Here is a 26,610-nt window from a genome sequence, read left to right as displayed (position 1 = left end):
AAAATTGTCAGCTGTCACTAGTGTAAAAGAGCAACAGCAATAGCACAAGCCAGCCATACTAACAGTCACAGGCTGTTATTGCTTAATATCAGTTGATATAATTTACTCAGCCAAATGTAGCTAGCTAAAAGTGGGCGCAGTACTAATCAGACCAGATTTTCTGTCTTTTCTTTTCCAAACGATACCTGTATGTTTCCGGTTGTGTAAAGCAAATGTATCACTGGTTTGTTGAACAGGAAGAAACAGAAAGGAAAAAAAACAGAAGAAACTGTTGTGTTATGGCGTGGAGCTGGGAGGGATGATTACTGAGCAGCCAGTCAGCCCATAAATACACACCCCGTTACAGAGCGCAACACTAAAGCCAGTTCACCGGTATGAAAGGAAGAGGAAAAATCTGCCGTAATTTCTGATAGCTGGAACTTCTTTTGCCGAGGTAAGGAGAGCAGATTTATTATTTTATTATTTGTATGGATCATGTTTAGTTGATGTTTTTATAGGCTACATCTTATAGCGCGCGACGCACTACTTTGGTGAACTTAGTATGAATGTGAAGGCTGAAAAGTTCAAGTCAAAATAGTTATAATAACACGTTTCACTGGGAACAGGAACAACTAAGGAGATTTTTCTTTCTTTCTTTTTTTTTTAAGAAACGGAAGTGGTTGAACCACGAGTTCAGACTAACCTACTCGAGGCATTATTCTAGCTAAGTGTTTGAAAACTAAACGCCTTTTAACCCCCCCCCCCCATTGATTTAATAGTAATGTTCTATAGACACTGCATAGACCCTTCAGTTTGCAGAAACATGTTGCAACTGTTTTTCATCCCAAATAAACCCTGTCGCGTTCCTTCGTTACGAAAGGAAAGCCTGGGTTGAGTAACTGGAATGACACACCAAGCCCGTACTGCTAGCTTTATTTCCCGGGAAGCGTTCAGGTTACGCCACGCGCTGAAACTCAAGCGCCGTTGGAGATAAACAAAGAGGAGGTCAAAGGGACACGATGTCTGTTTTAATAACTCCTCTTCCCCGGCCTTAGTATGTTAGTTTCGTGCACAAGTTCAAGAACACTGCTTTATCTTTCTGTCAAGATAAGGTTATCTATCTGTCAAGTCTTTCTGGCAGTTTCTAGACACACCACGAGCTGGAAGTATTTCCTTAAGGTAATGACCAATATGGAGTTCTGTTACGTCATATTTGCATATAAATGTTAAATATATTCCTTCATGCATATATATCTGGTATATATGGCAGATTTATTCAAAATATACTCTATATATATATATATATATATATATATATATATATATATATATATATATATATATAATATACACACACACACACACACAAATGTATCACGTAGGTTACGAGATTTGGTAGGATGGCTGAATGTCAATACAAATCAAATCTATCACCATATTTACATCAGTTAAATATAACAGTTTAAAGGTGGCATAGTGTTAGGTGATGGCAGTGCCACCATCCCAAGATCAGGGTACCCTCTGTGTGGAGTTTTCCATGTTTTCCCTGTGTCCATGTGTGTTTCCTCCGGTTTCCTTCCACCTCCCAAAAACAGAAGGTGCACTGGTGACTCTAAATTGCCCCTAGGTATGAATGAGTGTGTGAAGGGGTTCATGTAGATGGTGCCTAAATGGATAGGCGTCCCATTCAGGGTGTATATGCCTGCCACATGCCCAGTCTTCCTGGGATAGGCTCCAGAGCCACTACAAACCTGCAGGATATAGCGGTTAACGAAGATAAATGACACTGTGTAAAACAGTGTCTTTATCCAGGCCTATGTAAAATCTACATATGTATTATCCATGTATCATTAATTTACGTCCATAAATTGTATGCAGACATGTTAACATAGGGGCATATCTTGGCTTGCTGTGTTGGTTGTCCAAGCAGGAAAAAAGAGGCACATTAAGAATGAACTCTAAATCATAATATTCTCCTTAATTTCAGAACTTTCTGAGTCGCTTCACTTTCTGGAAAAGCAGGTTTGCTTATTGAAATCCACTACTGTATCCACCATACTGCTGAAAAAGATCCCTCTCCATTATATGTTTTTGAGGGGCCATGCAACCCCTGAAGAAGTACTTCACTGAAGGCCTAATTCAGGTGGCCATTGTCCTCAGTCTAGCTGGGATGCATGTAGATGTGGATCCTTACCTTCCTCCTCCATATAACATCAATATCCAAAGCCTAGATTTGACCCAGACCCATTCCGGCAACCTCCAGAACTCCCCAGAAGGATATGGTCTCCACATGAAGAGCCCAGATGTGGCGGCCTTTGTCCCAATTCCCAGGTTGTTGCACTGGGTTAGCTCTCTGCAGCACCTGCACATTCCAACAGCACAGCTCGAGGCCTGGCTGGTCCACAGCGAGTCTGACAACAGCGGGATGACTATACCTAGCTTAACTGGTTCCTGGGAAGGTGGTGATGAGCTGGTGGACACGGAGGACTCGGCAAGTTTGACCATGAGGATGGGAGGCGGAGGGATTGGAGAATTGGCACATGATCCAGTTATGGATGATGGAAGTTTGGGTGTGGTGACCACACTCTCAAGAAGTCAAATGGATAGTGAAGACATTAAAGAGGTAAGTAGAATATTGTAGATTGATATTTACAAAATGGTGTATTTTTGATTAAGTCTGATTTTAAAAATGAATGATGGTACAAGGCACTTATCATTCAGATTTCAGACTCAAAACTGGCAATACACCTGTCAATTACTTATGCTTGCATTATACCAGCAAGCATTCCTAATATTATATTCTCTAAATGCCTGTCATGCCTGGATTAACCTTTTGCCTGTGATCTTCAGATTACAAAACAAAGTTGGCTAACTTGAGGTCTTTCTAAAAAAAGTTTTATTTATTTGATGATTAATTGAGAATACTTTTGTCACAGTAACCTTTATTGTTGACATGCTCTCAACAAGTGTGACATGGAAAATTGTAACTGGCTGGCTTTTTATTTTTATTTTTATAATCTAAGAACAGACGTGAACACTGGCTCCTACTGCCCTACAACTGTAAATGACCTATTGAGCAATAGAGAACAACAGCATGAATATTTATTCTGGTGGGACAGAGTCGTAGGCAACAGCAGTCAATGGATACAATGCTGGCGTGAATTCATCAGTGTAGGTCAAATTTTTCGGTGCTACACAAAAGCTGGATTCAGAAATGATGGTGTGATCTTTGTGTTGAAAAGTGTTGTCAGTCCTACAAGCAACACACATGCAAAAATGTACAATGGTATATTTATGGATTTCTGCTAGCAAATGTATTATGTACAGGATTTCATTAGCGTACATTTAAGGGTGTTTTTTTTGTAGATGGATTTCTTTCATTTAGATGGATGTTTACACAAATTACATGAATATTTGGCTACTGTTTTATGGTTAATATATGTTTGACAGACAGTGTGATACATGGTGACCAGCAAGAACTCTTTGTCCAGACTAAAGGGGCTCAAGTCACTGTCCAAGTTGCTGCATGCATTTGGCTTTAAGCCCAAAGTACTTGCTGCTGGGGACTTTAGATCACTATTTCACTTTCACTCCTTCCTAATGTGGAGAGCTGGGGGAATTTTGCCTGGTTTATATTTGCCATCTTTCACTTTCAATGCCCAAGATATCACAAATTCATGCCTACATATAATAGCACCCCTAGTGGCTCAACCTGCCCACCATATAGAAGGCAGGAACTGCCTGGCTAGTGGCTAGTGTCACTTGTCATTAAACAACCAAGACACATTTGAGAGAAAAAAATATATAAAGCTCTCATTCTGAGATATGAATTTCAGGTATATGAATTCTTACAAAAAGCCTTGTGACTGTCAAATCTATACAGTTATCAGTCCAGGTCAGACAGGCTTGCCTGTACATGACCTACCAATCTATTTTTGGACTAAGGAACATGTTTGTTGACCTAGTAGAGAAGCAGTAGTTGGTTGTTATGATGTGTGCAGCAAGCTGTCTTTTTATGGCACTTTTTACAGTGAACCTTGCAGCCTGTCTTATTATTGATAATTACCCTACAACTATATACGTAATTATGGATGAAAACAATGTCGGACCTTTACACTCAGTTGCTTCTTTTGTTCATAACTGTAGTCTGTTGCCTGACTCCTGCAACTGACAAAATGGACAAAGACTCCACACTAGCAGAACAGTTGAGGAGGCTTATTTGAGACATTTGCCACCCGTCCTCTTCATATCCAAAATTCCCCTCACTGTCTGACTGCAGGCTTTAAGGTGGTTCTTGGGTAAACTAGGCAGGCTAGTTGTGACCTGTTCCCTGAAGTATGGATTCAGTTTGGCTTCAGAGCTTGTGTTTTTTTTGCAGGACAGCTTGCCTGACCTCAGGCTGAGATGTTTTGTAACCTAAGGAGGCATCACTTGGACCAGCGTGTGTACAATCGCTTTTGCAATCCTTGTTTACCAGCTGATGATTAAGTAACTCTGAAGCTTCAGTATACTCAAATCCTCAAGACACACAAACGGCACAGACACTGCTAATCAATATTTCTGGTATAAACTTACTCACCCATACAAGAAACCGAATGATATTTATTTAGCATTTATGTCTGTTCTGTCCAGGCAAAGAGGATAACAGTTGTTGTCTTGCTTGTGGGCTACTGGTTTGCAGATTCACTGGGTTAATCCATAGTGGGAAGGGGGTTTTCAAATCTAATTATATTACATCAGTGACAGACAAGCTGTTGCTTTCACTACGTCCTGGTCAGAAAGGTTAAGTTTATTTATAGGCAGTAGTTGCCTTTTAAAACATGTCTGAGAACATATGGGTAAGTATATAAAAATAAGTGCTTGATTTTAATAAAATTGCTTAAAGCCCCCGATTAACTAGATTTGCTAACAATAAGTAAACCACCAGGGAGCAAGGGCTCTGGGAGTACTAAATGCTTTGATGAGAATTTCATAGTGAAATGTAATGATATATGGCTGGCTGGTTGGTTGTAATGGCCCCTTCCTTGTGTGTGTGTGTGTGTGTGTGTGTGTGTGTGTGTGTGTGTGTATACACATACATACATACATGTGTGTGTGTGTATGTGTGTATATATATATATATATATATATATATATATATATATATATATATATATATATATATATATATATATATATATATATATATATATATATATATATATATATATAATATATATAGTATGTATGTATGTATGTGTGTATGTATGTGTGTGTATATATGTATGTATATGTGTATGTGCATCTAAAAAAAAAAAAAAAAAAATAGAATATTGTGGAAAAGTTCTTTTTTTCTGTAATTTAATTAAATGTGGAACTTTTCATATATTCTAGATTCATTAATGATGATGAGTCTTTATTGATCACATATACTTTACAGCACAGTGAAATTCTTTTTTTTTTCACATATCCCGGCATGTCAGGAAGCTGGGGTCAGATGGTTAAGGGCCTTGCTCAAGAGCCCAACAGTGGCAGTTTGGCATTGCTGGGGCTTGAACCCCTGACCTTCTGATCAGTAACCCAGAGCCTTAACCATCAAGCCACCACTGCCCCATTACACAGAAAGTGAAATATTCCAAGCCTTTTTTTTTTTTATCTTGATTACGGCTTACAGCTCATGTAGATCAAAAATCCAGTATCTCAAAATATTAGAATAAAGAATTTATAATACAGAAATGTCGACTTTCTGAAAAGTACGTTAATTTATCTTCGAGCACTCTTTGATATGATGCAGAATTCAGAGTTGAATCACTGAATGCAAGCTGTCCAGTCCCTGAGGCAGTGACGCAACCCCAAAGCAGAACATTTCCACCACCGTACTTCACAGTTGGTATGAGGTGCTTGTCCTGAAAAGCTGTCTTTGGTTAACGCCAAACATGTCTGCTGGTACTGTGGGCAAACACCTCTCTTTGATTTCTGTCCAAAGCACGTTATTCCAAAAGGCCTGGTATTTACCTATATTCTCATTGACAAACTGTAGTCTTGCTCTAATGTTCTTTTTAGACAGCAAAGGCTTTTTCCTGGGTATGTCAACCTTTTCAAGTATATCAGCTTCATTAAGAGGGACTGTTTCAAAGGTGATCAAATGTTTGCTGTCCAAATATTTCCATGGAGTGTACTTATTTTTTCACGACTGTAGCTATCCAGGTGTTTAGGAGACGACAAAAAGTTTTTAAATAACAGTCTTAAAGATTTACTGACAGTGTTTAAGACAGTGGTTTTCAAAGTGGGGTGTACTCTTGTAGCATTATTAACTATTGTGTATATATGATTGGTCACTTGAATTGGTTTCATCCAAACCCCAAAGTCAAAATAAGGAGGTCTATAAATGATGTCACCATGGAATGATGTATTCCGTTCATGGAAAGTTCAGGACAGAAAAATATTAAATAAAAATCTAAGAAATAAAGAATTTTATTGTAAATACAGAATTTAAATACTGACCCTAATATGTAAATAGTTGAATTGTGTTCATAAAATACATTTGTACACAACTTTGAGAATCCAAGATTCTGACAAACAAGCTGTACTTGATATTTTACTAATGGTTTAGAGACACGAATTGGTCTCACTGTAGTTGAATTACAACTAACTAGTTCTGCACTAGGTAGCTATTTATAAAGAAACTTTCTATTTGAGTAATCGCTTGTATCATTTGTTGTGCTGCGGGGGTTTCCTCTGGGTACTCCGGTTTCCTCCCCCAGTCCAAAGACATGCATGGTAGGCTGATTGGCTTGTCCAAAGTGTCTGTAGTGTATGAATGGGTGTGTGAGTGTGTATGTGATTGTGCCCTGTGATGGACTGGAACCCTGTCCAGGGTGTACCCCGCCCTGTGCCCGATGATCCCTGGGATAGGCTCCAGGTTCCCCGTGACCCTGAAGGAAGGATAAGCGGTATAGAAGATGGATGGATGGATGGATACTGTGATGTTTTATTCATTCATTTATTCATTTATTTATTTATTTATTTATTTATTAATTATACTAAGTATGTACAAAGATGTGACAGTATAAGGCAATATGACTTGCCTCCATTTCTGACTGTCTTAGGACAACTGTCCAGCTAGACTTATTGGTATTCTTGTGTAATGGTGAGGTGTCCACAAAAAAAAAAATTTAAATGGCCATATAGTGTGAATAATCTGATCCATGAACACTATTAAGACTGTATATGAAAGCATATACAGTGTTGAACTTGAAATCTTGTATCTACAGGAAGCAGATGCACTATGGCAGCAAGACCCCAACCAAAATGTCCGCTACGATCAGTCACTTCAAGGACAAAATCAATACTTCAGCCTACTTAATGAAGAAGACGAGGATGAGTTCATGATGGACAGCTGGCGGCATTCAAACCCATTTCATAACCTGGTGACCAGCATACAAGGGGATGTTCAGGTATTAAAACAATTTATATTATAGTAATATGAACAGTAATAAACATTGTGCACAAATATAGTTTTATGAGGACAGGTCTTTTGTTAAGAGAACTGAGGACAGTACATAGGACCGAGTCAATGTTAGGAGCTGACTGTGGGTTATGTTTCACATGACAAGAATTCACTGTTTTCTTGTAAAAGCATGTGTAATGGACTGTATGCTGTACTTGAAGCAATACCTTTCCATTAGACACTGTATGCTTCATAGCTTCCTATTTGTGTTCATTATCATTAACAAATCAAATAAATATAATATAATAAGATATGTTAGCATTCAAATCTGTCATTCAAATCAAAGTCATTTCAGCACATTCAATGTACATAATCATGAACAGAGAATGGGTTAGATTTGCTGTTTTTTATTCCTTCAAATTAAAATGTACTAATGGGAGGGTTCTACGTTCAGGACTACATCCTGAATGCGCTGTAAAATTATTCTATGTGGCTGTTTGTAATGCTGAATTCTTCTTTCAGTGGTCTAAAGTGTTGTGGTGGTGTTGTTTTTGGCTCCTGCTTTAATTACAGTTTGCAACTTTGGCAGCCAGGCCTAATAATCTAGTGTTAACAAGCAGGAAGTCATCTGAAACTCTTAGAAGGCACCTGTTGTATGCTTTATAAAAAGTCTAATTTGAACTGAAAGAAAACAGTAGACATTTATTTAAAAAGAATTATGCATGGTTTGAAGACAAAATGGAATCAGGGGTTTTCAAGGCTTTTAAGAATTTGTAGGGACAATATTTTCAGTCTAGTTAACATTCTGAAATGGCTGACAGGAGATTGTCAATCACTAAGCATATTCCTTTAAAAATGGTCAGCTGCTAGCCATTTCTCTTTGGCTGCATTTGAATAATATTGGTAGGATTTTTAATAGGTCTTTGAAACCCTTTTCAACGTCTGTCTGACTGATTTGTTTACGCACTTCAGCAAGAATGTTTCCTGGTTTTGATTACATCTTGTTTTCCAAAGAAGCACATGCACATAAGTTGACTGAAATAAAAATGTTCCGTCTTCTATTATATTTTACCAGTTCACAGGTTTACAGGAGGATAACTCATTGTCTACTGATGAATGTCTGCAATTACTGGAGGCTGGTTTCCCCTTAGGACATGATCAATATGTAAGTTTCCCAGCTGGATTTTGGCCAAAAACTTTCAACTATTCTAGCAATTCATTATCTGTAGTTGAGTCAGTCATTCGTAATCAGTGGTCATTGAGATGTCTGACGTGTTCAGCGTTATCAGATATACTGTACGAGTTTCTGGTTTTTTGTTTTTTTTTTTTGCTCATATGTGCATTTCTTAGTTGGCAGATCTTGATCCAGTGAGAGCTGATGAAGACCCACTGCAACACCACAGGTCTCTATTCTCCCCTCTGTTACCTCAACATGAGTCTGTGCTGGACTTCGAACAGCAATGGCAAGATGTTTTTGCTGTCTTGGGACCACAGGTAACCACCACACCTTTTCTTTGTTTAAGTCCTCTAGTATTTCCTCATGTTTTGAATTTTCAGGGGGGAAATTACTAGAAAAGTGACTTATGAAACAGCACAACATAAACCAACAGGTCTAAATACCTTGAAATGAAAATACTCTCTGCCTGTATGGGGTTCTCTGGTTTCCTCATACCTTCTATAAATGTCAGTGGGTGGAATGGCTATGTTAAATTGCCCTTAGATGTGAATGAATAACATAAATAAGAATTCCACTTTGGAATCTGATTTTCAAAGTGAAATTAAATGTAACCCATTTACATGCTATGACACCACTGTTCTCTCTGCAGGACATGAGTGCAAATGAGTTACTGGACAGTTCTCACCTCAATGATGGGGGAAGAGCAAGAGAGACAGGAACTTTGGAGAATCCCATACAGCAAAATCTAAGCCCTCATCAACCTATTTTTCCAAGATCCAGCGAGATCTCCTTTGCAACCAATGCAGCCATCAGTGAAGACGGCTGCTTTTCTAACCAGAACGATACTTCTTTGAATGTTTCAAACTCCTCTAATGTTGATTTGAATTTTAATGACCCTGGCATCATAGACTTTCTCCTTTCTACTACACCTGACCGCTCAAACATCGGTATACCTAGCTTCTCTATGGAGGAACCAAGCCAGTCGAGTCTTTTTGGTCCTCTATTGAAAGAATCCATGCTTGATGAGAACAGTACGCTGGATCTAACATTGGAGAACAGATCTGGCCAGTCAGAGGTATTCCAAAAAGTGGAACAAACAGACTCTGACTCTGGACTCTCTCTGGACTACAGCCAAAGCCCCATTTCCCCAAGTAGATCTGAATCCTCATCGTCCTCCAGCTCGTCATCATCGATGTACTCCATTTCTGGGGAAGGGGCTGTAGGATACACCCACATCAAAGAGGAGCCGATGGATGAAGAAGGAGCTGTTGGAGGTTATACTCCAGAACAAAACAATATGTACTACACACATTACCTGCAATCCCAATATTCACCCTGGCTTGATCATATAGGCCATGATCACACCTACAACCAACCCCAATGTACCAACCAAAGAAAGCCTCCCAAAGAGCACTCAGAAGAACCTCTGGAATATAAACTCCAAGAGGAGATATCTACCAGGGATGAGAAGCGAGCACGTTCCATGAGGATTCCATTTTCAACTGACCACATTATTAACTTGCCTGTTGAAGAGTTCAATGAGCTTCTTGCCAAGCACCGCTTAAATGAGGCTCAACTCGCACTTATTAGAGACATTCGCCGCAGAGGCAAGAACAAAGTCGCTGCGCAAAACTGTCGTCGCAGGAAACTGGATATCTTAGAGGATTTGGAATGTACCGTTGATAGTCTGCGGCGTCACCGTGCAAGACTGCTCAGGGAGAAATCGGAAGTTCTGCGCTCAGTTAGAGACTTGAAACGACGCCTTAACAACCTCTATCAAGAGGTGAGGAGTAGACTCAGGGAGGTGGAAAGGATTCCTTGCTCAGCCACGGATTTTACTCTGCAACTGGACAACGACAACCATGTTTCAAAACCCAGACGGAAGTCTGGCAAGAAGCAGAAAGACAAGGAGTGAGCGTGAGACTGAATAATTCGTGTTCTGTGTGCGCCTGCAAGACAGACGTTGCAAGATTCAACGGAGAGATCAGCATAGAAATGACCTAACCATTCTTTTTGCAGTGGAGTTGACTTCTGCTGTAATTTAGTGGCTAAAAATACATCCAGTTGCAGTTATGTGAAATAATGGATGGATGAAGGTGTGCAGTTGAGGAGGAAGCAAAGCATACAATACACATCTGCAAAATGTGTATCAGTAAATCAGTGTTGTATTTGATCACAAACCTCCCATAACAATGGAGAAATTACTGGCAGTCATGACACTGGGTCCTTCCTAAAACAGTAGGGTCTGAGCACCTCAAGTGGGTCGGTGATTTTTATTTTATTTTATTTTTTTTACCTTTTCTTACAATGGAAGAGATCCATCATTTATCAAAATTATATTTATTATTGAGTTCTTCCTGCTAGTTGCTTATTAGAGCTGTCCCTTTAATTCAGTAAATTTAACCCAAATCTCAATAAATCAAAAATAAATATAAATAATGGCACCCTGAATCTATGTTCTACCAGGGGGAAGTTCAGGAATAAAACTCTGTCTACAATAAATAGCTGACATTTCTATACATGTGAATACTGAGCACAGTATTACAGTGATGCTCATACAATACAGCTGTGCAAGGTCTGTGAAATTTATTTTGCTGTTAAAGAGGTCCCTGGTTGCAAAAGGTTTGAGAACCATCCATTTTCTGAGGTATGAGAACAGTAAGAACTGTAAAGCAAGGTGCTATACTAGACGTTTGGAATAAACAAGTAAAAAGTCTTTGATTCCAGAGTAAATCTATCCTTGCACCCCCAAGAACTAATATAGTTGTCTACACCATCGTAGACGACAAGCAATTCTGATATGATGTGGATCAAAAGCCTCAAAACTGCATAACACTCATGGACTGTAAAAATGTTACTGCTTTAGGTCTAACTCAAGTGTTGTTCAAATGCTGTTAGCTGTAGAACCTGTTTGAATCACAAAACGTGTTTAATAATGATGCTGGTTAGGCACCACGTTTAGGCATCATTCTATTCTGTACGAGTCAGAGACTGTAATATTTTATTCCTCCAAGTTTTGCAAATGCCATGTTTTCCTACTTTTTTTGTTGGTTCATGATGACAAGCTGGTCTTGTTTTATGTTTGATTAAAGAGATTAAATACCATCTTTCTAGTGGTGCTGCTTATTCTTTAAAACAGTCTGTTTTGCATGTTGTAAAAAAAATATGAAGCTGCAAAATTACCTCTTGAAGAGACACCACTCTTAATAAAAAGGATTTATTTAAAAAGGAAAAGAAACCAAAAGATGGCAAGTATGTTGACATGTAATAAACATCTAAAAGGGGGAAAATACAGAGGAATTTACAATAACAGTGAATGAAAGGACACTGAACGGGAACGTTTTAAAAAGTAAAGAAAAAACAACAACTCATAACACTAATATTGAATGTGCACTCTAGTCACTAACTGACTGAGACCATGTGGCATTTTTAACTAGTGGGATGCTATTCTGACTCTTGTTTCCCCTGAACACTGGAACCAATTTTTATTTATTTAAGATAAACACCAGTTTTTCAGAAGCTACATGTGTCACCACTAGTCTGATCCACACGAGCCTTGGATAATCATGCAGTTAAATCAGTATGGTTCTGTTTTAACAAGCATAGTACATGTTCCATTACAGTGGACAACTTGATCACCTGCTTTCTCTCAGCATTTTTATACAGATATTAAGCCATCCCACTGCATCCATCTATTTAAATGTAAAATGGCCAGGTGCAAAATCTCTAACCACTAAACAAAAAAGCCACATGATTAGATTATAGGAAAAGTAGCTTCCAAAGCTAAGCGAGAGGTTGTAGAAGTCAAGGTAGTTTCAATGTTGTCATGTATTGATTTAAACATAATTAAATTCCATTGCATCCTGAGCTACCAAACAGCCTTCTAAACATGTTTCATTCAGTTAATACAATTCCCAGAGTACAGCACATGCAGGAATTGAAAAGCACACCCAGAGAAATGAGAATGTTTACTATCTCCCAATAACCCCACTTCCCACCCAGAGCAAATTTTTAAAACATGAATTCCAGTTCCCATATTGTTAAATAATGCTGCAGCCATGCACAGTATTATCCATTTACACACTATGGTATGAAGCAACATGCCTTCATTTAATAATGGTGTTTAAAAGAAGAGGGGGAATAAACGCTACAGCAGCTAAACACTGCTGACTGAGAAGAGGAAAGTGAAAGGCAACAGACCTGAAAATCTGTTCTTTTTAACCTTACAAGGTATTAGGCTTTGGTTAAACATTATGTGGTATTTACATTCTCTGAATGACTTGGCTACATCTGTTTGATACTGTTCAATTCTTCTTGTTGCACTTACAGTAGCAAGAACAACCATAAGCACACCAATCTCATGGAGCAGCTGTTATATTGCTGAATGCAGGAAATAAGATCATAAACTTGCTGTAATATTAAGACTAAATCTGAGCATTTGACAATCAGTATTAAACAGCGCCTGAACAGATATTTAAAAAACTAAACCAAAAAAGAAAAACTATAAGTACCAACAAATACTGGCCATCCATGTTAAAAATACAGTAAAAGGTGTTCAATGTTAAATCAAAGTCCTCCAGAGACTTTTGATAATATAATGGGGGAAATGATAAGCCAGGGCTATGTGAGGAGCTGGACAGAGAAAAGTGTTGTATAGAAAAGTCTGTGAATCTAAATATTAAAATGAAATTTAAAAAGGAAGAATATTACTGAATTTTTTGTTTATTGTTGCTTTAAAAATACTGGTGTCTATGCTTCACATAATCACAATACATCACAGCTGCAAAAGTGTACTCACATAAAACCATTTGAGACAAACACTGACTTAGGACCATCTTGCAGCTTAGTAGACTACCTTTCCCATAATCCAACAAAAAAAAGGAGATGGATCAAATGGAGAATTGTTTCTGCAGTTGCTATACAGACTCTTTAATATTTAAACTCCAGAAAACCCCACCACTGTATGTGTGTTCTACACAATATCCAAGTGTCCAAGATTAATGGCAAAAAGTTAAAAAGTTTAAAAAAAAAAAAAAAAAAGCAAACCAACTGCCACTCTGTCAATAACCACCATGTTGCTCATTTCTGCCTAATGTTTAGCTTTTGTCATCCTTCTTCTCCTCTTCCTCATTGGGGTAGGAGTGCCACGTTAGCCGTTCCTCATAGAATGAAATAACTACTTGTGGGCACTTCACGTTTGCTTCCTTTGCTGGCACAAGGTCTGCCTCATCTGAATTTTTCCTACAGGCAAGAGAGAAAACATTCAGTGTAATTGATTACATAGGAAAAATATCATATACATACATAATTTTATATTATATATATATATACACACATACATACATATACATACATACATACATACACACACACACACATATACATATACACATATATACATACACACACACACACAGTATCTCACAAAAGTGAGTACACCCCTCAGATTTTTGTAAATATTTGATTATATCTTTTCATGTGACAACACTGAAGAAATGACACTTTGCTACAATGTAAAGTAGTGAGTGTACAGCTTGCATAACAGTGTAAATTTGCTGTCTCCTCAAAATAACTCAACACACAGCCATTAATGTCTAAACTGCTGCCAACAAAAGTGAGTACACCCCTAAGTGAAAATGTCCATATTGGGCCCAATTAGCCATTTTCCCTCCCTGGTGTCATGTGACTTGTTAGTGTTACAAGGTCTCAGGTGTGTTAAATTTGGCATCATCACTCTCACACTCCCTCATACTGGTTCAGGAAATCATATGCAATGGCTAGAGTCAAATGTTTGTTCAGGACTATGTATATGCACTCACTGTCCCCTTTATTAGGAACACCTGTACACATGCAATTATCAGAACGGGGAAAAATGTGATTTCAGTGACTTTGACCATAGCATGGTTAGTGGTGCCATACAGGCTGGCTTCTGTATTTTAGAAACAGCTGATCTCTTGGGAGTCTTTAACATTTACACAAACTGGTGTGGGGAAATTTTTTTAATAAAATTTCACGAGTGGCAGTTCTGCTAGCGGAAGTGCCTTGTTGATTGCAGGGTATCTGCAGGTATCAGCACTTTTTAATACCATATTCAAAACATTTCCAAAAATACACGATACATCAGCTATAATGGATTATGTTCATGCATATACATCCATTTCTTAGTTCAAGTAAACTATAGCAGGGTAAACTTCTATAGAGGTATATGGCAGACCACAGCAAATATCCTTTTTGCATTACCATTTGTGCCAACAGTGAAATTTTTTTTTAAACCCAGTATTTCCTTTCCATATTATTAGCAACTCTCTTACAGCAGTGTTTACTAGGTTTTTTTGTAATTTAACACCAGGATAATGTAACAAGTAATGTTATAAATCTGCATACATTTTTGTAAAGAAGATAATTTTTTTTTAAAATATATTTTTTTTTAAAAAACTTTGCTATTTTGTAATATTACTATTGCACAGAATAATATTTTTTTTATTTGAGGTACAAATAGTAATAACAGTAATATATTTCTCACTTAATTAACTTGTGTGTTAGACCTTGTGGCTTTTATTTTGGCAGAAAACCGCAGGAAGACCTGCTTTTAGTTGGCAACAGTTTATTTTTGCTGTAAATTTTTAAATGCTGTAAAACTCTGCCCACAAAAATGCTTGAGATTATGCTAACGTAAAACCAAAATGAATCTGGCGAGTGTTGTGTCTAATGCAGTTTATAAGCGACTCAAACTCACAGTCAGAGATGAAGTTGGTGTGGAGCGGCATTTACTGTGAACTGAGCTGCTCTAAAACACTGATGAGCGGCACACACGCTGAGTGCAACACAGTGACACGGGTTTACCATCTCAAACAGCAACGAGCCAAAATAAAATCTAAATCTTCTTTACAGTGTCGGTTCGGTTGCATTTTTACCACATGAATTTAAAACATGTTAATGCTAATTATGCCCTTATTTTTACATTAAGGAATTGAAGACATTTTAAGACTTAAGGACCCACAGACACCCTAGATTGGAGAGGTCAGAGGAGAATGCCCAGACTAGTTTGAGCTAACAAGAAGGTTACGGTAACTCAAACCTTTCTTTACAACCACAGTGAGCAAAAATGCATCTCCGAACACACTGAACCTTGAAGCTACAACAGCAGAATACACTGTGTTAACCGTTTCTCAGCCAAGAACAAGAATCACAGGTTGCAGTGGACACAGGCTAAATAGGACAGTCAAAGACTGGCAAAACATCACCTGGTCTGATGAATCTTGAATTTTGATGCAACATGTTGATGGTAAGGTCTGAATTTGCCATCAACTGCATGAATCCATGGACCCAACCTGCCTTGTGTCAAAAGCTCAGGCTGGTGGTGGTGTAATGGTGTGGGGAATGTTTCCATGATATACAATACCAGTTGTGCATCGTCTGAATACCACAGCCTATCCGAGTATTGCTCCTGACTATCCCTTTATGGCCACAATTTACCAAACTTATTGGCTACTTCCAGCATGACCACGCTCCATGTTGCAACTAGTCACAAAAACCGATTCCATGAACATAACATGAGCTCAGTGTACGTTAACAGCCTCCCCAGTCACCAGATCTGTATCCAATGGAGCACTTTTTGGGATGTGGTATAATGGAAAATTCATAGCATGGATGTGCAGCTGACAAATCTGCAGCAATTCTGCGAGGCAATCATGTCTACATGGACCCGAATCTTAAAAGGAATGTTTCGAACACTGAAATCCAAGCCATGAAAAAGTTTAAGTTGTTCTGTTAGTAAAGCATATCCTACTCAATATTAGTATGGTGTTCCTAAAAAAATGGCTGGTCAGTGAATATGTGAAGGGGAAAAAATGAGAAGGTAAGCATAATTCTAATTCTAGTGCAGATAATTGAAACAGAAGAACCAGATTGTAGAAAAGATATCTTCACATACCACTTCATGAGGAACATCAGCTCTCCGCTGGAATCTGTGGCTCCAATAATGCGTTCAGGATCCAATCCCCGAGCAAAACCCCGTGGCTTCTCCTGCAATAGGAAATGAGAACCCTTCAACTTTTGTACTCTGATTTAAATGTGGCTTACAGCTTTTCAATTAGTTAAAAGCACCACTTAAAGACTATTTACATGGCACCGGTTAAACCTATTGATATAAAGTTTTAATTCACACTAATGTCCATAAAGCAAATCCATTTCTTACCTCGTCTTTCCTCTTCTTAGGCCTGTCTTCACTGCCAGTCTCATTATCGGACTCTCCCACTTTCCTCTTGCCACCCACATCTTTTTTCTCATCTCCAGCCTTCTTCTGTGACTGCAGGAACTCTGCTATTAGGTCTGGGCAGTCAAGATTATCTTCAGGCTCCCATGTGTTGTCCTCACTAATTGGGACATTAGAAGCATCACTGAATTGCTCATTAGTGTACTCAAGTCGACACAGAAATAATTGACTCTACACCAAAACATTTCAAATATAGTTACATAGAAATATTTGTCATGTTATGCAATTCTGGTAATAATTCATTGGCTGGTGGTGATATTACAGTGAGATTTTAGGCCTGACTTGCTTTAACTATGTAAATGCAAGATGGCTGCAGAAGGTATCCATTGCCACTGCATCCACACGTGCACACACAGTTGCACTTCAAGAGGTTTACAATGCTGTTTAATAGAATCATTTAAAAGAGCTTAAATCATAACACATGAGGTTTCTCGTTAGCATGTAAAAACAAAAACGCAAGAACTTTTCATTCAACGGATTTATGAGAAATTTAACAGACATAGTGGAGATAAAGACTCCAGATTTCTAGACTCCAAGTTCCAGAATACAATGCAACTATATTATGTATTTGCACTGAGCTCTGGGGTGCCGAGTGGTCGGGAGCTTAATTCAGGTCATTTGTGATCTAAGAAATATCAAGCAGGATTTTCCACTTTCATTCCTTTTAGCTAGAGATGAAGTATGGCCTAATTTTTACTGGCAGCACTATTTCTTCTTCTTCTTCTACTACTACTACTACTATTGATTCTTCTTCTTATTTATTCGTAAGTACTTAGAATACCACCATAATGGTACTGTAATCTCTGTCCTTGTAATTTGTTGTTTATTGTACTATTGCAACAAAATTCCCCTAGGGGATCAATAAACCACACCCCTCCCCCATCAGCTGTTAGTCCAGCACTACAGTGGGTAATGTGAGAAACCATTAACCAAAGTGAAAGACAAAATGTCGTTGAAAAAATTAAACCATTAAATACCATTATAATATGCAAGTCTTTCAAGGTGACTTTTCCTTTAAGTATGGTCAAGATTTAATGCTTTCACTCACTCTGTGAAGCCCTTCCATTTGAGCAGGTACTCGACTCGACCCTTCACCACCCGTCGATCCAGAACTTTCTCCACCACATATTCTTCCTCTTCCTCTTCTACCACCTCCTCCACCTTCTTCTTGGTCTGCTTCTTTCCTCCGGTGGATGCCAGTTTGGCAGTTGCCGGTGCAGGTTCTAGAAGGCAGGAAAAAAAGGAAAAGCAGTCTAGCTTTGTCTTTTCTTCTTGAATACCTCAACTATGCAGCACATAGCGGGTTTTAAGCCAAAGCTTGTTTTTTGTATTGCATTCATCTGTCAACATGAGCCTGTATACTGTACTTCCATTACATGTTTTTATTAGCCAGTGGAATAAAAACAAACTTTGTATTTCAATATCTTATAGTAATTAAATTTGTCCCAAGACAACACCATTTGGTCCAGTCAACATTGCATCACTTACTGTAATAAAGCACTGATAACTGTAAAAATCATAAATAAGCTCTACCTTTTTTAGCTAGGCCTTTGCACACTTTAAATGGAATTACAGTAACAGTGTCATGCGTACAAATGCTAAGCTCCAAGAGGTTAATCACAGGATTGTCAGTAAATGAGGAACTTAAGAGTTCCAGAATGAGTCCAGTCATCATGATATGAGAGAGCGCATTCCTGACCTGGTACGAAGCTTCAGCGTAAACTAATGCAGGCTTTACAGAAAACAGCAACATAGGCTCACTGCCATTACATTTTAATGCAGGGTATTAGACTGCTGACTGTCAAGCCAAACTAATTTTATTTTTAAATCTAGGTAGTGCAAATGATCAGAAAGAAAACGGACAAGTCATTAGCAAAATATACAATATCTTTAAACCAGCAACAACTTTACTTTTGTTTGAGCCCTGTCAGGAACACATCCAGTGTTGCTCCTCTCCAGCAATACCTAGAATGCAATCGGAGTTGGGAAGCAGTGACCCTATTTGTATCATCAGTTGTGTAAACCCTGTTACATATCCAGTCCAAAACAGGTGGAAGGGGATGGGGGACTAGCACAAATCTAGCATATGATCAACAGTGAAATAAGTGAAAGCAAAAGCAGTACTCAAATTTCCACAGTCTGATGATAAATCAGATATGCAAAAAAAAAAAGAAAAAAAAAGAAAGTGTACTATAAGATTTTCCTAGGATTTCAGATTATACAACAGGATCCCAGAATATAGATTTTAAAATTTCTAACCCATAGAAATCACAGTTAAGATGTATTATGACACATTATTTACTTCTTGTTTGTAGCTCAAAAAACAAGCAGAGATGTGCATATTCAATGCTACCACCACCATGCTTCTCCTGTAGGGATGATGTTCTGAAAGTTATGAGCTGCATTGGATTTCCCACCAAACCTGGTGTCAAGGCCAGAAAGTTACGTTTTGGTCCCATCAGACTAGAGAACCCTTTTGCTCATGCTTGCCATTTCATGGCAAGCATGAGCAAAGGCCAGCTTTGTAGAATATCTGGGTTGTCCTGTGAACAGCTTCTCCCAGCTGAGTTTTGGCTCTCTCCAGCTCCTTCAGAGTTATCCTTTGACTTTTTGTTGTTTCCCTTCCTTACCCAGTCACCAGCCTTTGCTACATGGCGTTCTCGTCATAGAGTTGCAGTTGTGCTCATTTTTATTTCTAAATAAATATTGCACACTATATTGAATTTTTCTCCTCATTTCAATATTATAGGCTCTTATGTGTAGATTACTAATATATAATCCTAATCCCATGACCATTCCAGTTCCAGGCTATAATCGAAACAAGCATGCGCTGGTAAGACAGCAAAGAATCAAACCAATCAATCAGTCAGTTCCTAAGAGTCGAATACTCTAAAATAAATAAATAAATAAAATAAATAAAGGGGGGAGGGGGAGGGGCTGTATTTAGAGCATCTTCAAGCTTTATAAAACACAATGCTGAAACTCCACCACCACTCAGCAATGTACTAATTCCTAAAGTGGCCTAGAGCAAGGAACCATTATTAAAGTGCGATGATAAAGCACAGATGAGATGGTATTATGGAAAAGAAACAAACAACCGTACAGAAGCCAAGCGCACACTGTGAGAACTGTTACTCTGTGCTTTGCTGTGCACATCAACTAATGCATCAAATCAGGTTTTTAAAGCATATGCATTACTCAGTCAATACACATAATGGCAATTATTGGACCTGTCATTTCATATTAAATTGCATTTACTGAGATACTTAATTTTTAGCATGCCCTACCCATCAGTAGTAACAGTATATGAATTTTTTAACCCCAGGCTTCATCTAGACTACAGAAAGGTTTAAGTGTTTTAATATTAGCCCTACCTCATTTGACATGTTATAGTTCATGGTTCAACAGATTTACTGCAAGCGGAAATCGACAACTTTACGTTAATGAAGAACACTTTTTTTAATCAAAGTAAACGGACATCTTTTGAAAGAGGAGTATTTTTTAGATAACCGACGCTGTTCCTACCGTACACATATCTGAGCAAGCAGAATAGTGTAAATACTAGACTCGCTTTAGTAACACTTATATTTAATGCATTTAATTGTATTTCGGTACCAGCATTTTGATGTTCATTAGTTTCACTGGTGTCTTAATATCAGAATTAGCCCTCGGAAAAACTAAATACAACCACTTAAAGAGATCCAGCAGATTGCCAAGTGTGTCTATATAATGCATTAAATGTTGTACCTAAACTACAGACGTATCAGCAATAAACTTTGTCCAATTTCTCTCAGTTGTATGCTATTATCAGCACTTAATTCCCAGGTGTACATATGCATTTTATGGCAGGGAACTCAACAGGTGCTGGATCCTGAACAAACATTTCCACGTTCGTGCGTTCACTTTTCACCCACTGTGCAGAGTAAAATCGTCTGTGCACCCGACATCACCACCCATTCCCAAAACACACGGCAAAGTGAGACAACACAGTGAAGTGAAGCGAAGCTTAGCGTGAGAGAAAGTTGTGCGACACCTGGGGTGACAGCGGCAGCATCACTAGTGTTGTCTGTTGGCTGGCTCATACTCGTCGGGGAAGAGTCTGCGGAACCTTCTGGTTCCTTGTCAACGTCAAAAGAGCTGAACAGAGTGAAAGTGCAGATTAGGGGGGGGGGGGCAAGGGGTCAAGGGGTTCGTAAATTAAGTGATATCAGGGAGAGAATAACAATGCAGAAACATATCAATGGTAAGCATATACAACATTACTACCAATAACAATAATAAAACACTTTAGTAATTGTTAGCTAAACACAGGTTTTTAAAACATGGTAGCTAAGAGTTGGTTCTGTGGAGCTTGTGTTTGACCAATCTGCAACACCTCAAGAGTTCCTGTCTATTACAAATCACATTCAGCCTAAAAACTGCCTTACGCTAGTATTTGCAATTCTTCACCTTTACATTTTGAGACTGGTTTACAGTTAACTCTTAGTGGGTTTTAAACCAACACTTGACCAAGAAATAGTGCATCCCATCTGCAGTCACATCCTTTAACAGTTACAAAAAGCAGATATTCACCCAAGCACAGCAATTAACCAAAGAGCGAACACTTTCACCTTAGCAGGGCTGCATGATTGATTACACAGCTTACTAATCACAGTTTGAGCCACTACAATTTGTCAATTGTAACAGGCTCCAACTAAGGTATTCTCTTCAAATGTTATGCCTGCTGTATCAATATGAACGATTTCTAGTTATAACCTACTCATCAATTTATTGTGCTGACCTGCAGGGGTTGTAAATGTGTGTTTTAGGTACAGGGTGTGTTTGGACAATTCTCAAGTCATCACACCACCTACAGGCATTTCAGCAGCAAGTGCTGCACCTGTGAAGATTATTAAATCACACTAAGCAGCATTAATCACAATCATAACATTGTTCAGAACATAAAGTTTTTTTTTGTTTTTTTTAAAGTAATAAAAATATTACAGCTAATACAGCTTACAACAAGCACCATCTATTCTTCCAAATGTACAATTTGAAAAGTATCTTGAGAAAACTGCTGATTACGCGATCCTACTTTATCCAGGCAAGCAACACCTAGTTTTTATATTTTTGGGAAGCAAACATACTTCTTAGTGCCTCAGAAGATTTGATGCCCAGCTGTGATTTTCTGCTTCTGAAATCCATGACTGCAGCTTTTTTTATTATTATTTTGCGAGCTGCAAAATGACATGCACTGTTGAGGACATTTACCAACCGATGTGAAAGATTTTGAGCACCCCCCCACGCTCCCATCTCATCAGTAACTACAACAATGAAGCTTTTTCCTTGCTTTCCTAATTTACAAAATCTCAATAACAGCTCAGAATTGTGCCCAGGCAGTATTTTTTGATAAAACAAACCATACTTTCAAAATACTAATAAGTAATAAACAATTAAAGCATATATTGTATATTAAATACATATTTCAAAAGTATTTTGTTTTTTTTAAATCCCCTGTATGAAATCAAACATTATTGTGTCAATTATAATAATTTGTCTACATAGGCATCAACAACAGGAGTGAACAAAGATAAATAATCATAAATAAACAAAACACATGCAAGTTGATAAATTGTAATGCGAAATGGCTCTTTACTTGGTTTCCTCTCAAGGGCTGGGGGGGACGACCCGTTCTTGTTTAAAACCCAGTGTTATCCCTCATAATACCTCTTCCAATGATATTTTAAGCTGTATTGAAATTACAGGCATGGCAGCCATGCATCAAGAGATCCCTTTTCCCTAGTTTTAGCCAGCTAGTTAAAGTTACCCTCTGCAGTATTTTTTCCAGTGTGGTATTCTGAAACTACTGAATATTGGTGATCAGGTTGGTGATACACAAACAGAACACTAACGTCATATAAACTCTGGAACACAAGCAGTTTCACACCTTCACCTGCTCCTCAGGAAACGCAACACTCGTGTTGCTATGCACAAAAAGTTTCCATTCTTAAAACCCCGCTGTAATATTAGAGAGACAACATTAACAACAGAAAGCAATGACGACCCCAGAGATGCAAACTTGTCCCGCATGTTGAAAACTGCACATTAACTTATCAAACCGTACGAGAGTTCACCAGTGGTGTTTATTACGCATTCTAACTACTGCACATTATATGGTTTGCCTTAAATTCTTCAGTGTGTATCGACTTCACACAGCCTTCAGAAGTGTGCAGCACTACACACATTAGAAAAGGGAACACTGGCAGTCTTACAAGCCATCCAAATGCTGCCAAGTACATCACAAAAAATTAATGAAAGCTCTGAATTCAATTCATATAAATCACACCCACCAAGAAAACGGCTTTTTTTTTTTACATCGATTTTAGCCTGAATCATCTACGTTTGTTATAGCTACAAGAAAAGCAGTTTTAAAAAAAAACAATAACACAACTGCAGAGCACCTACATTGAAAATGGTACGTTTAGATTCTCAGTTCGTCCGGGATGTCGCAATCACAGAAATGAACGCAAAATCGAGGAAACGCCACGATATTCGAAGAACATTACAATTTTTCAGAATTACCAGAGTTTCTGCAGATTCGGGCCAAGACGAGTCATGTGACGGCATCACGACACGCTTTCAGCCAAAGTCTTCTTGGATTCACGTGCGTCGAACATGAGTACAGCTAAAAAAGGTCTCGTTTACCAACAAACATCACTGCGAAACAATGCGCAAAACAATTTCGTGCAACTGCAATGTCGCCAATTCAAGTACTTTTCTGCCAAAAAAAAAAAAAAAAGGAACAAACCCCTACAACCTACAGCACAAATCTCGAGGAGAGCCTCAGCAAAATCAAGCATTTTGGCCACAACAACTGTACAATCCTATAAAGACTGGATACCACCAAAGTCATGCTGATCGTGGAACTGTGGATGAAATATTTGCTGAGTGGTCCTATGAAAACACTGAATTCACATTCGCTAACCAGGAGCTGTAAAAGTGAATTATTGGCAATAAACAATCTTGGTTTATTTAAAATGCCATTGTTCAACAAACAATCTTGTCAACCAATACCAAGTGTGTCTGACAAAAATAAATGACAAATCAAGTGGAAACCCAGTGAAGAGCCACTAGATAAAGCTGTATTATCAATTAAAAACTCAATTACAATGTGTTATTAATGAAGACTCCATATCTACATTCCTGTAGTTGTTGCACTACTACTGCCAAACACTGTTTACACTGCCTATAACGTAGGATAGGATATATACTCTTTTTAAAATTGTAATCTTAAATTTATTATTTCTTGTATAGGATCTAGTAAGAAAGATGCAACCCCAGTTTCACTGTACTTGTGCAATGGAAAAACATACTCTACTGTAGAATTATTATATGGTATATCTAATTGCATCAATGTGATATTAAAAAATTACAATAGTGAAATTGTGATTTGGTGCTTTGAGTTTAATCATGCATTTGTGCACAATTTATTTATGGAGTTTTTGCACAATATCGACATGGCTGTTGCATATAGCAATAGAATATAAAACCTTATGAAGGAGCTCTCTATTCTGCTGCGTGGCCGCTGACAGCTTTTCTACTAGCAGGAAACCGCGCTTCCGGTGCGCATGCGCGCAAAAGACACAAAATAGGGGGAACATATTCGAAGTATTGAGCAGTTTAAGGAACTAAAACATTTTTTGTTGTAGTACGAATCCATACTATACGAAACAGGTCAAAGTATACATCTGTGGCCTGTATAAAGAAAACATTATAGAGTCGCTACGGTTATCCTAAGTCACCGGGAGAGGAGGCGTTTCTTTCTTTCTACAGGCGGAGTGGGCGGAACCAATTGAGCCAAGCTCGTTACACATTACTCCTCGCAATGCTACAAAACAGAGAGTACTATTGAGATAATAAAATATGAGAGCCACAACGGCAAAACGTTAAAAAAAACCCCGAAATAAACAGTCATAACGCGGTAGCTACATTAATACGCGTGGGGAAATCCCCAAGCAACCCCTTCTCAAAAATAAAACGGCCCGAGCGAGCAGAGGAGAAGGATAAGCGCGAGCACAACACGCCTCGTTCTCCATATTGACCTGCAGCCCATAACCACGAACAAGAACTACAAAAATACAAACTAACATTTAAAGAGTTCAGTTACAGGACCAGCAGACAGTTATTTACCAAGAGAAATGGTGCCAGCTACCACTCGTTAAATGTATGTTAAATCCTTGCAGGTATCCTCTGCTGAAAACATGTTCCAGTCGAACAGTTAGCTAACGTTAGTTAAAAATATGGCGACAAACGGCGTGACTTACCTTTGGATGAATAAAATAACGGCGCAACAACACCCCCAAATGAGTGCTAATTTATGAGATTTTTATTTATTTTTATTTTTTAAGAATGCACCGCAGGACGTTTGAAATGCTTTTAAGAAAAGGTTTTGCAGAAATAGACTCGTTACTCGGCCAGACAAAAGATTTTGCGACCCGCCAATTCCGACCGAGGCTGATGACGTATGGAGGTGGAATCATGGGAGCTGCAGTTTTGAAACGGAACTAGCGGCCTCGTCCCAAATGGCGTCCTAAATCCTCCTCTAGTCTGCACTCAGGTGACTTGATCTACATTTTAATTAAGAAATGCGCTATACGTTTTATATAAATAAATAAATAAAATTATTATTTCAAGACTCAGGGATACTGGCAGAGAAGCACAAAACTGTTATTCGCTCAAACACTTGTGCTGATTTGTGAAATATGTGATATGTGAAATGGAGATAACAGTAAACGTTTAATCTTAATTTTCAATTCAGAGACAAATGGTTTACATGATTGTGATCCATTGTACATGATTGACAAATTGTATAAATCAAACTGACAAATGTAAATGATGTACTGTGGTGAGATCACCGCAGGACGTTTGAAAGGCTTTTAAGAAAACGTTTTGCAGAAATAGACTCATTACTCGGCCAGACAAATTATTATGTGACCCACCAATTCAGACCGAGGCTGATGACGTTTGAAGGTGGAATCATGGGAGCTGCAGTTTTGAAACGGAACTAGCTGCAGGCACGCGCTGGCTCTCTGCAGCCTCGTCCCAAATGGCGACCTAAATCGTCCTTTAGTCTGCACTCGGATGACTTGATCTACAGTTTAAATATGAAAGGTGCTATACGTTTATATATATATATATATATATATATATATATATATATATATATATATATATATATATATATATATATATATAGATGGACACACACACCATGTATATATATGTATATGTATATGTGTGTGTGTGTGTGTGTGTGTGTGTGTGTATATATATATATATATATATATATTTATATATATTAGTAGAAATTACAGAAGAGCTACTAATAGCAAATTGCAGAAAAAGTTAATGCTGGCTATAACTGAAAGGTGTCAGAAGTGCATCACAGCTTGCTCCGTATGGGGAATTGTAGCCGCAGACCGGTCAGAGTGCCCATGCTGACCCCTGTCCACAGCTGAAAGCACCTATAATGGGCATCGTGAGCATCAGAACTAGACCTTGGAACAATGGATGAAGGTGGCCTGGTCTGATGAATCACATTTTCTTTCACATCATATGGACGGCAGAGTGCGTGTGCCTCACTTAACTGGGGAAGAGATGGCACCAGGACACACTATGAGAAGAGGGCAAGCCGGTGGAGGCAGTGTGATGCTCTGGGCAATGTTCTGCTGGGAAACACTGGGTGCTGACATTCATGTGGATGTTACTTTG

At 38.3% G+C, this 26,610-nt stretch overlaps 2 protein-coding genes across 3 annotated transcripts; one reads left to right on the top strand and one right to left on the bottom strand.

The window, feature by feature from the left end:
• Positions 1-32: 32 nt before the first annotated feature.
• nfe2l1a (nfe2 like bZIP transcription factor 1a) lies at positions 33-11,952 on the top strand. The gene is made up of 6 exons (XM_053613417.1): positions 33-433; positions 1,967-2,602; positions 7,233-7,415; positions 8,484-8,573; positions 8,759-8,902; positions 9,235-11,952. Exons 2-6 carry the CDS (start codon positions 2,081-2,083, stop codon positions 10,498-10,500), a joined length of 2,205 nt encoding a protein of 734 aa, XP_053469392.1. The 5' UTR covers positions 33-433; positions 1,967-2,080; the 3' UTR covers positions 10,501-11,952.
• cbx1a (chromobox homolog 1a (HP1 beta homolog Drosophila)) lies at positions 11,787-25,347 on the bottom strand. 2 transcript variants are annotated; one of them, XM_053613397.1, is made up of 6 exons: positions 25,164-25,347; positions 20,894-20,997; positions 17,909-18,083; positions 16,783-16,984; positions 16,519-16,610; positions 11,787-13,826 (listed from the first exon to the last, which is right to left on the bottom strand). In XM_053613397.1, the coding sequence occupies exons 2-6, from the start codon at positions 20,940-20,942 to the stop codon at positions 13,682-13,684; spliced, it is 663 nt and encodes a 220-aa protein (XP_053469372.1). In that variant the 5' UTR covers positions 20,943-20,997; positions 25,164-25,347; the 3' UTR covers positions 11,787-13,681. The 2 variants fall into 2 exon arrangements, with proteins under 2 accessions (XP_053469372.1, XP_053469381.1); XM_053613406.1 differs by having other exon boundaries at positions 16,783-16,960.
• Between the last annotated feature and the right edge of the window lie 1,263 nt (positions 25,348-26,610).

The sequence above is a fragment of the Ictalurus furcatus genome, chromosome 2, assembly GCF_023375685.1.
Source record: "Ictalurus furcatus strain D&B chromosome 2, Billie_1.0, whole genome shotgun sequence".
In the NCBI taxonomy this organism is placed as follows: domain Eukaryota; kingdom Metazoa; phylum Chordata; class Actinopteri; order Siluriformes; family Ictaluridae; genus Ictalurus; species Ictalurus furcatus.
The sequence above is the reverse complement of the archived record's forward strand: the minus strand, read 5'-3'. Positions and strand labels throughout refer to the sequence as shown.

What these genes read in the sequence shown, in the direction of transcription:
- nfe2l1a (XM_053613417.1), top strand. Translation starts at nt 2,081, where the DNA reads ATGCAACCCCTGAAGAAGTACTTCACTGAAGGCCTAATTCAGGTGGCC. An exon ending in GCATACAAGGGGATGTTCAG is followed by an intron (nt 7,416 to 8,483) that starts GTATTAAAACAA and finishes ATATTTTACCAG; the next exon opens with TTCACAGGTTTACAGGAGGA. An exon ending in CCTTAGGACATGATCAATAT is followed by an intron (nt 8,574 to 8,758) that starts GTAAGTTTCCCA and finishes TGCATTTCTTAG; the next exon opens with TTGGCAGATCTTGATCCAGT.
- cbx1a (XM_053613397.1), bottom strand. Translation starts at nt 20,942, where the DNA reads ATGAGCCAGCCAACAGACAACACTAGTGATGCTGCCGCTGTCACCCCA. An exon ending in AAATGGAAGGGCTTCACAGA is followed by an intron (nt 16,985 to 17,908) that starts GTGAGTGAAAGC and finishes TGAGCAATTCAG; the next exon opens with TGATGCTTCTAATGTCCCAA. An exon ending in CTAAGAAGAGGAAAGACGAG is followed by an intron (nt 16,611 to 16,782) that starts GTAAGAAATGGA and finishes TTCCTATTGCAG; the next exon opens with GAGAAGCCACGGGGTTTTGC.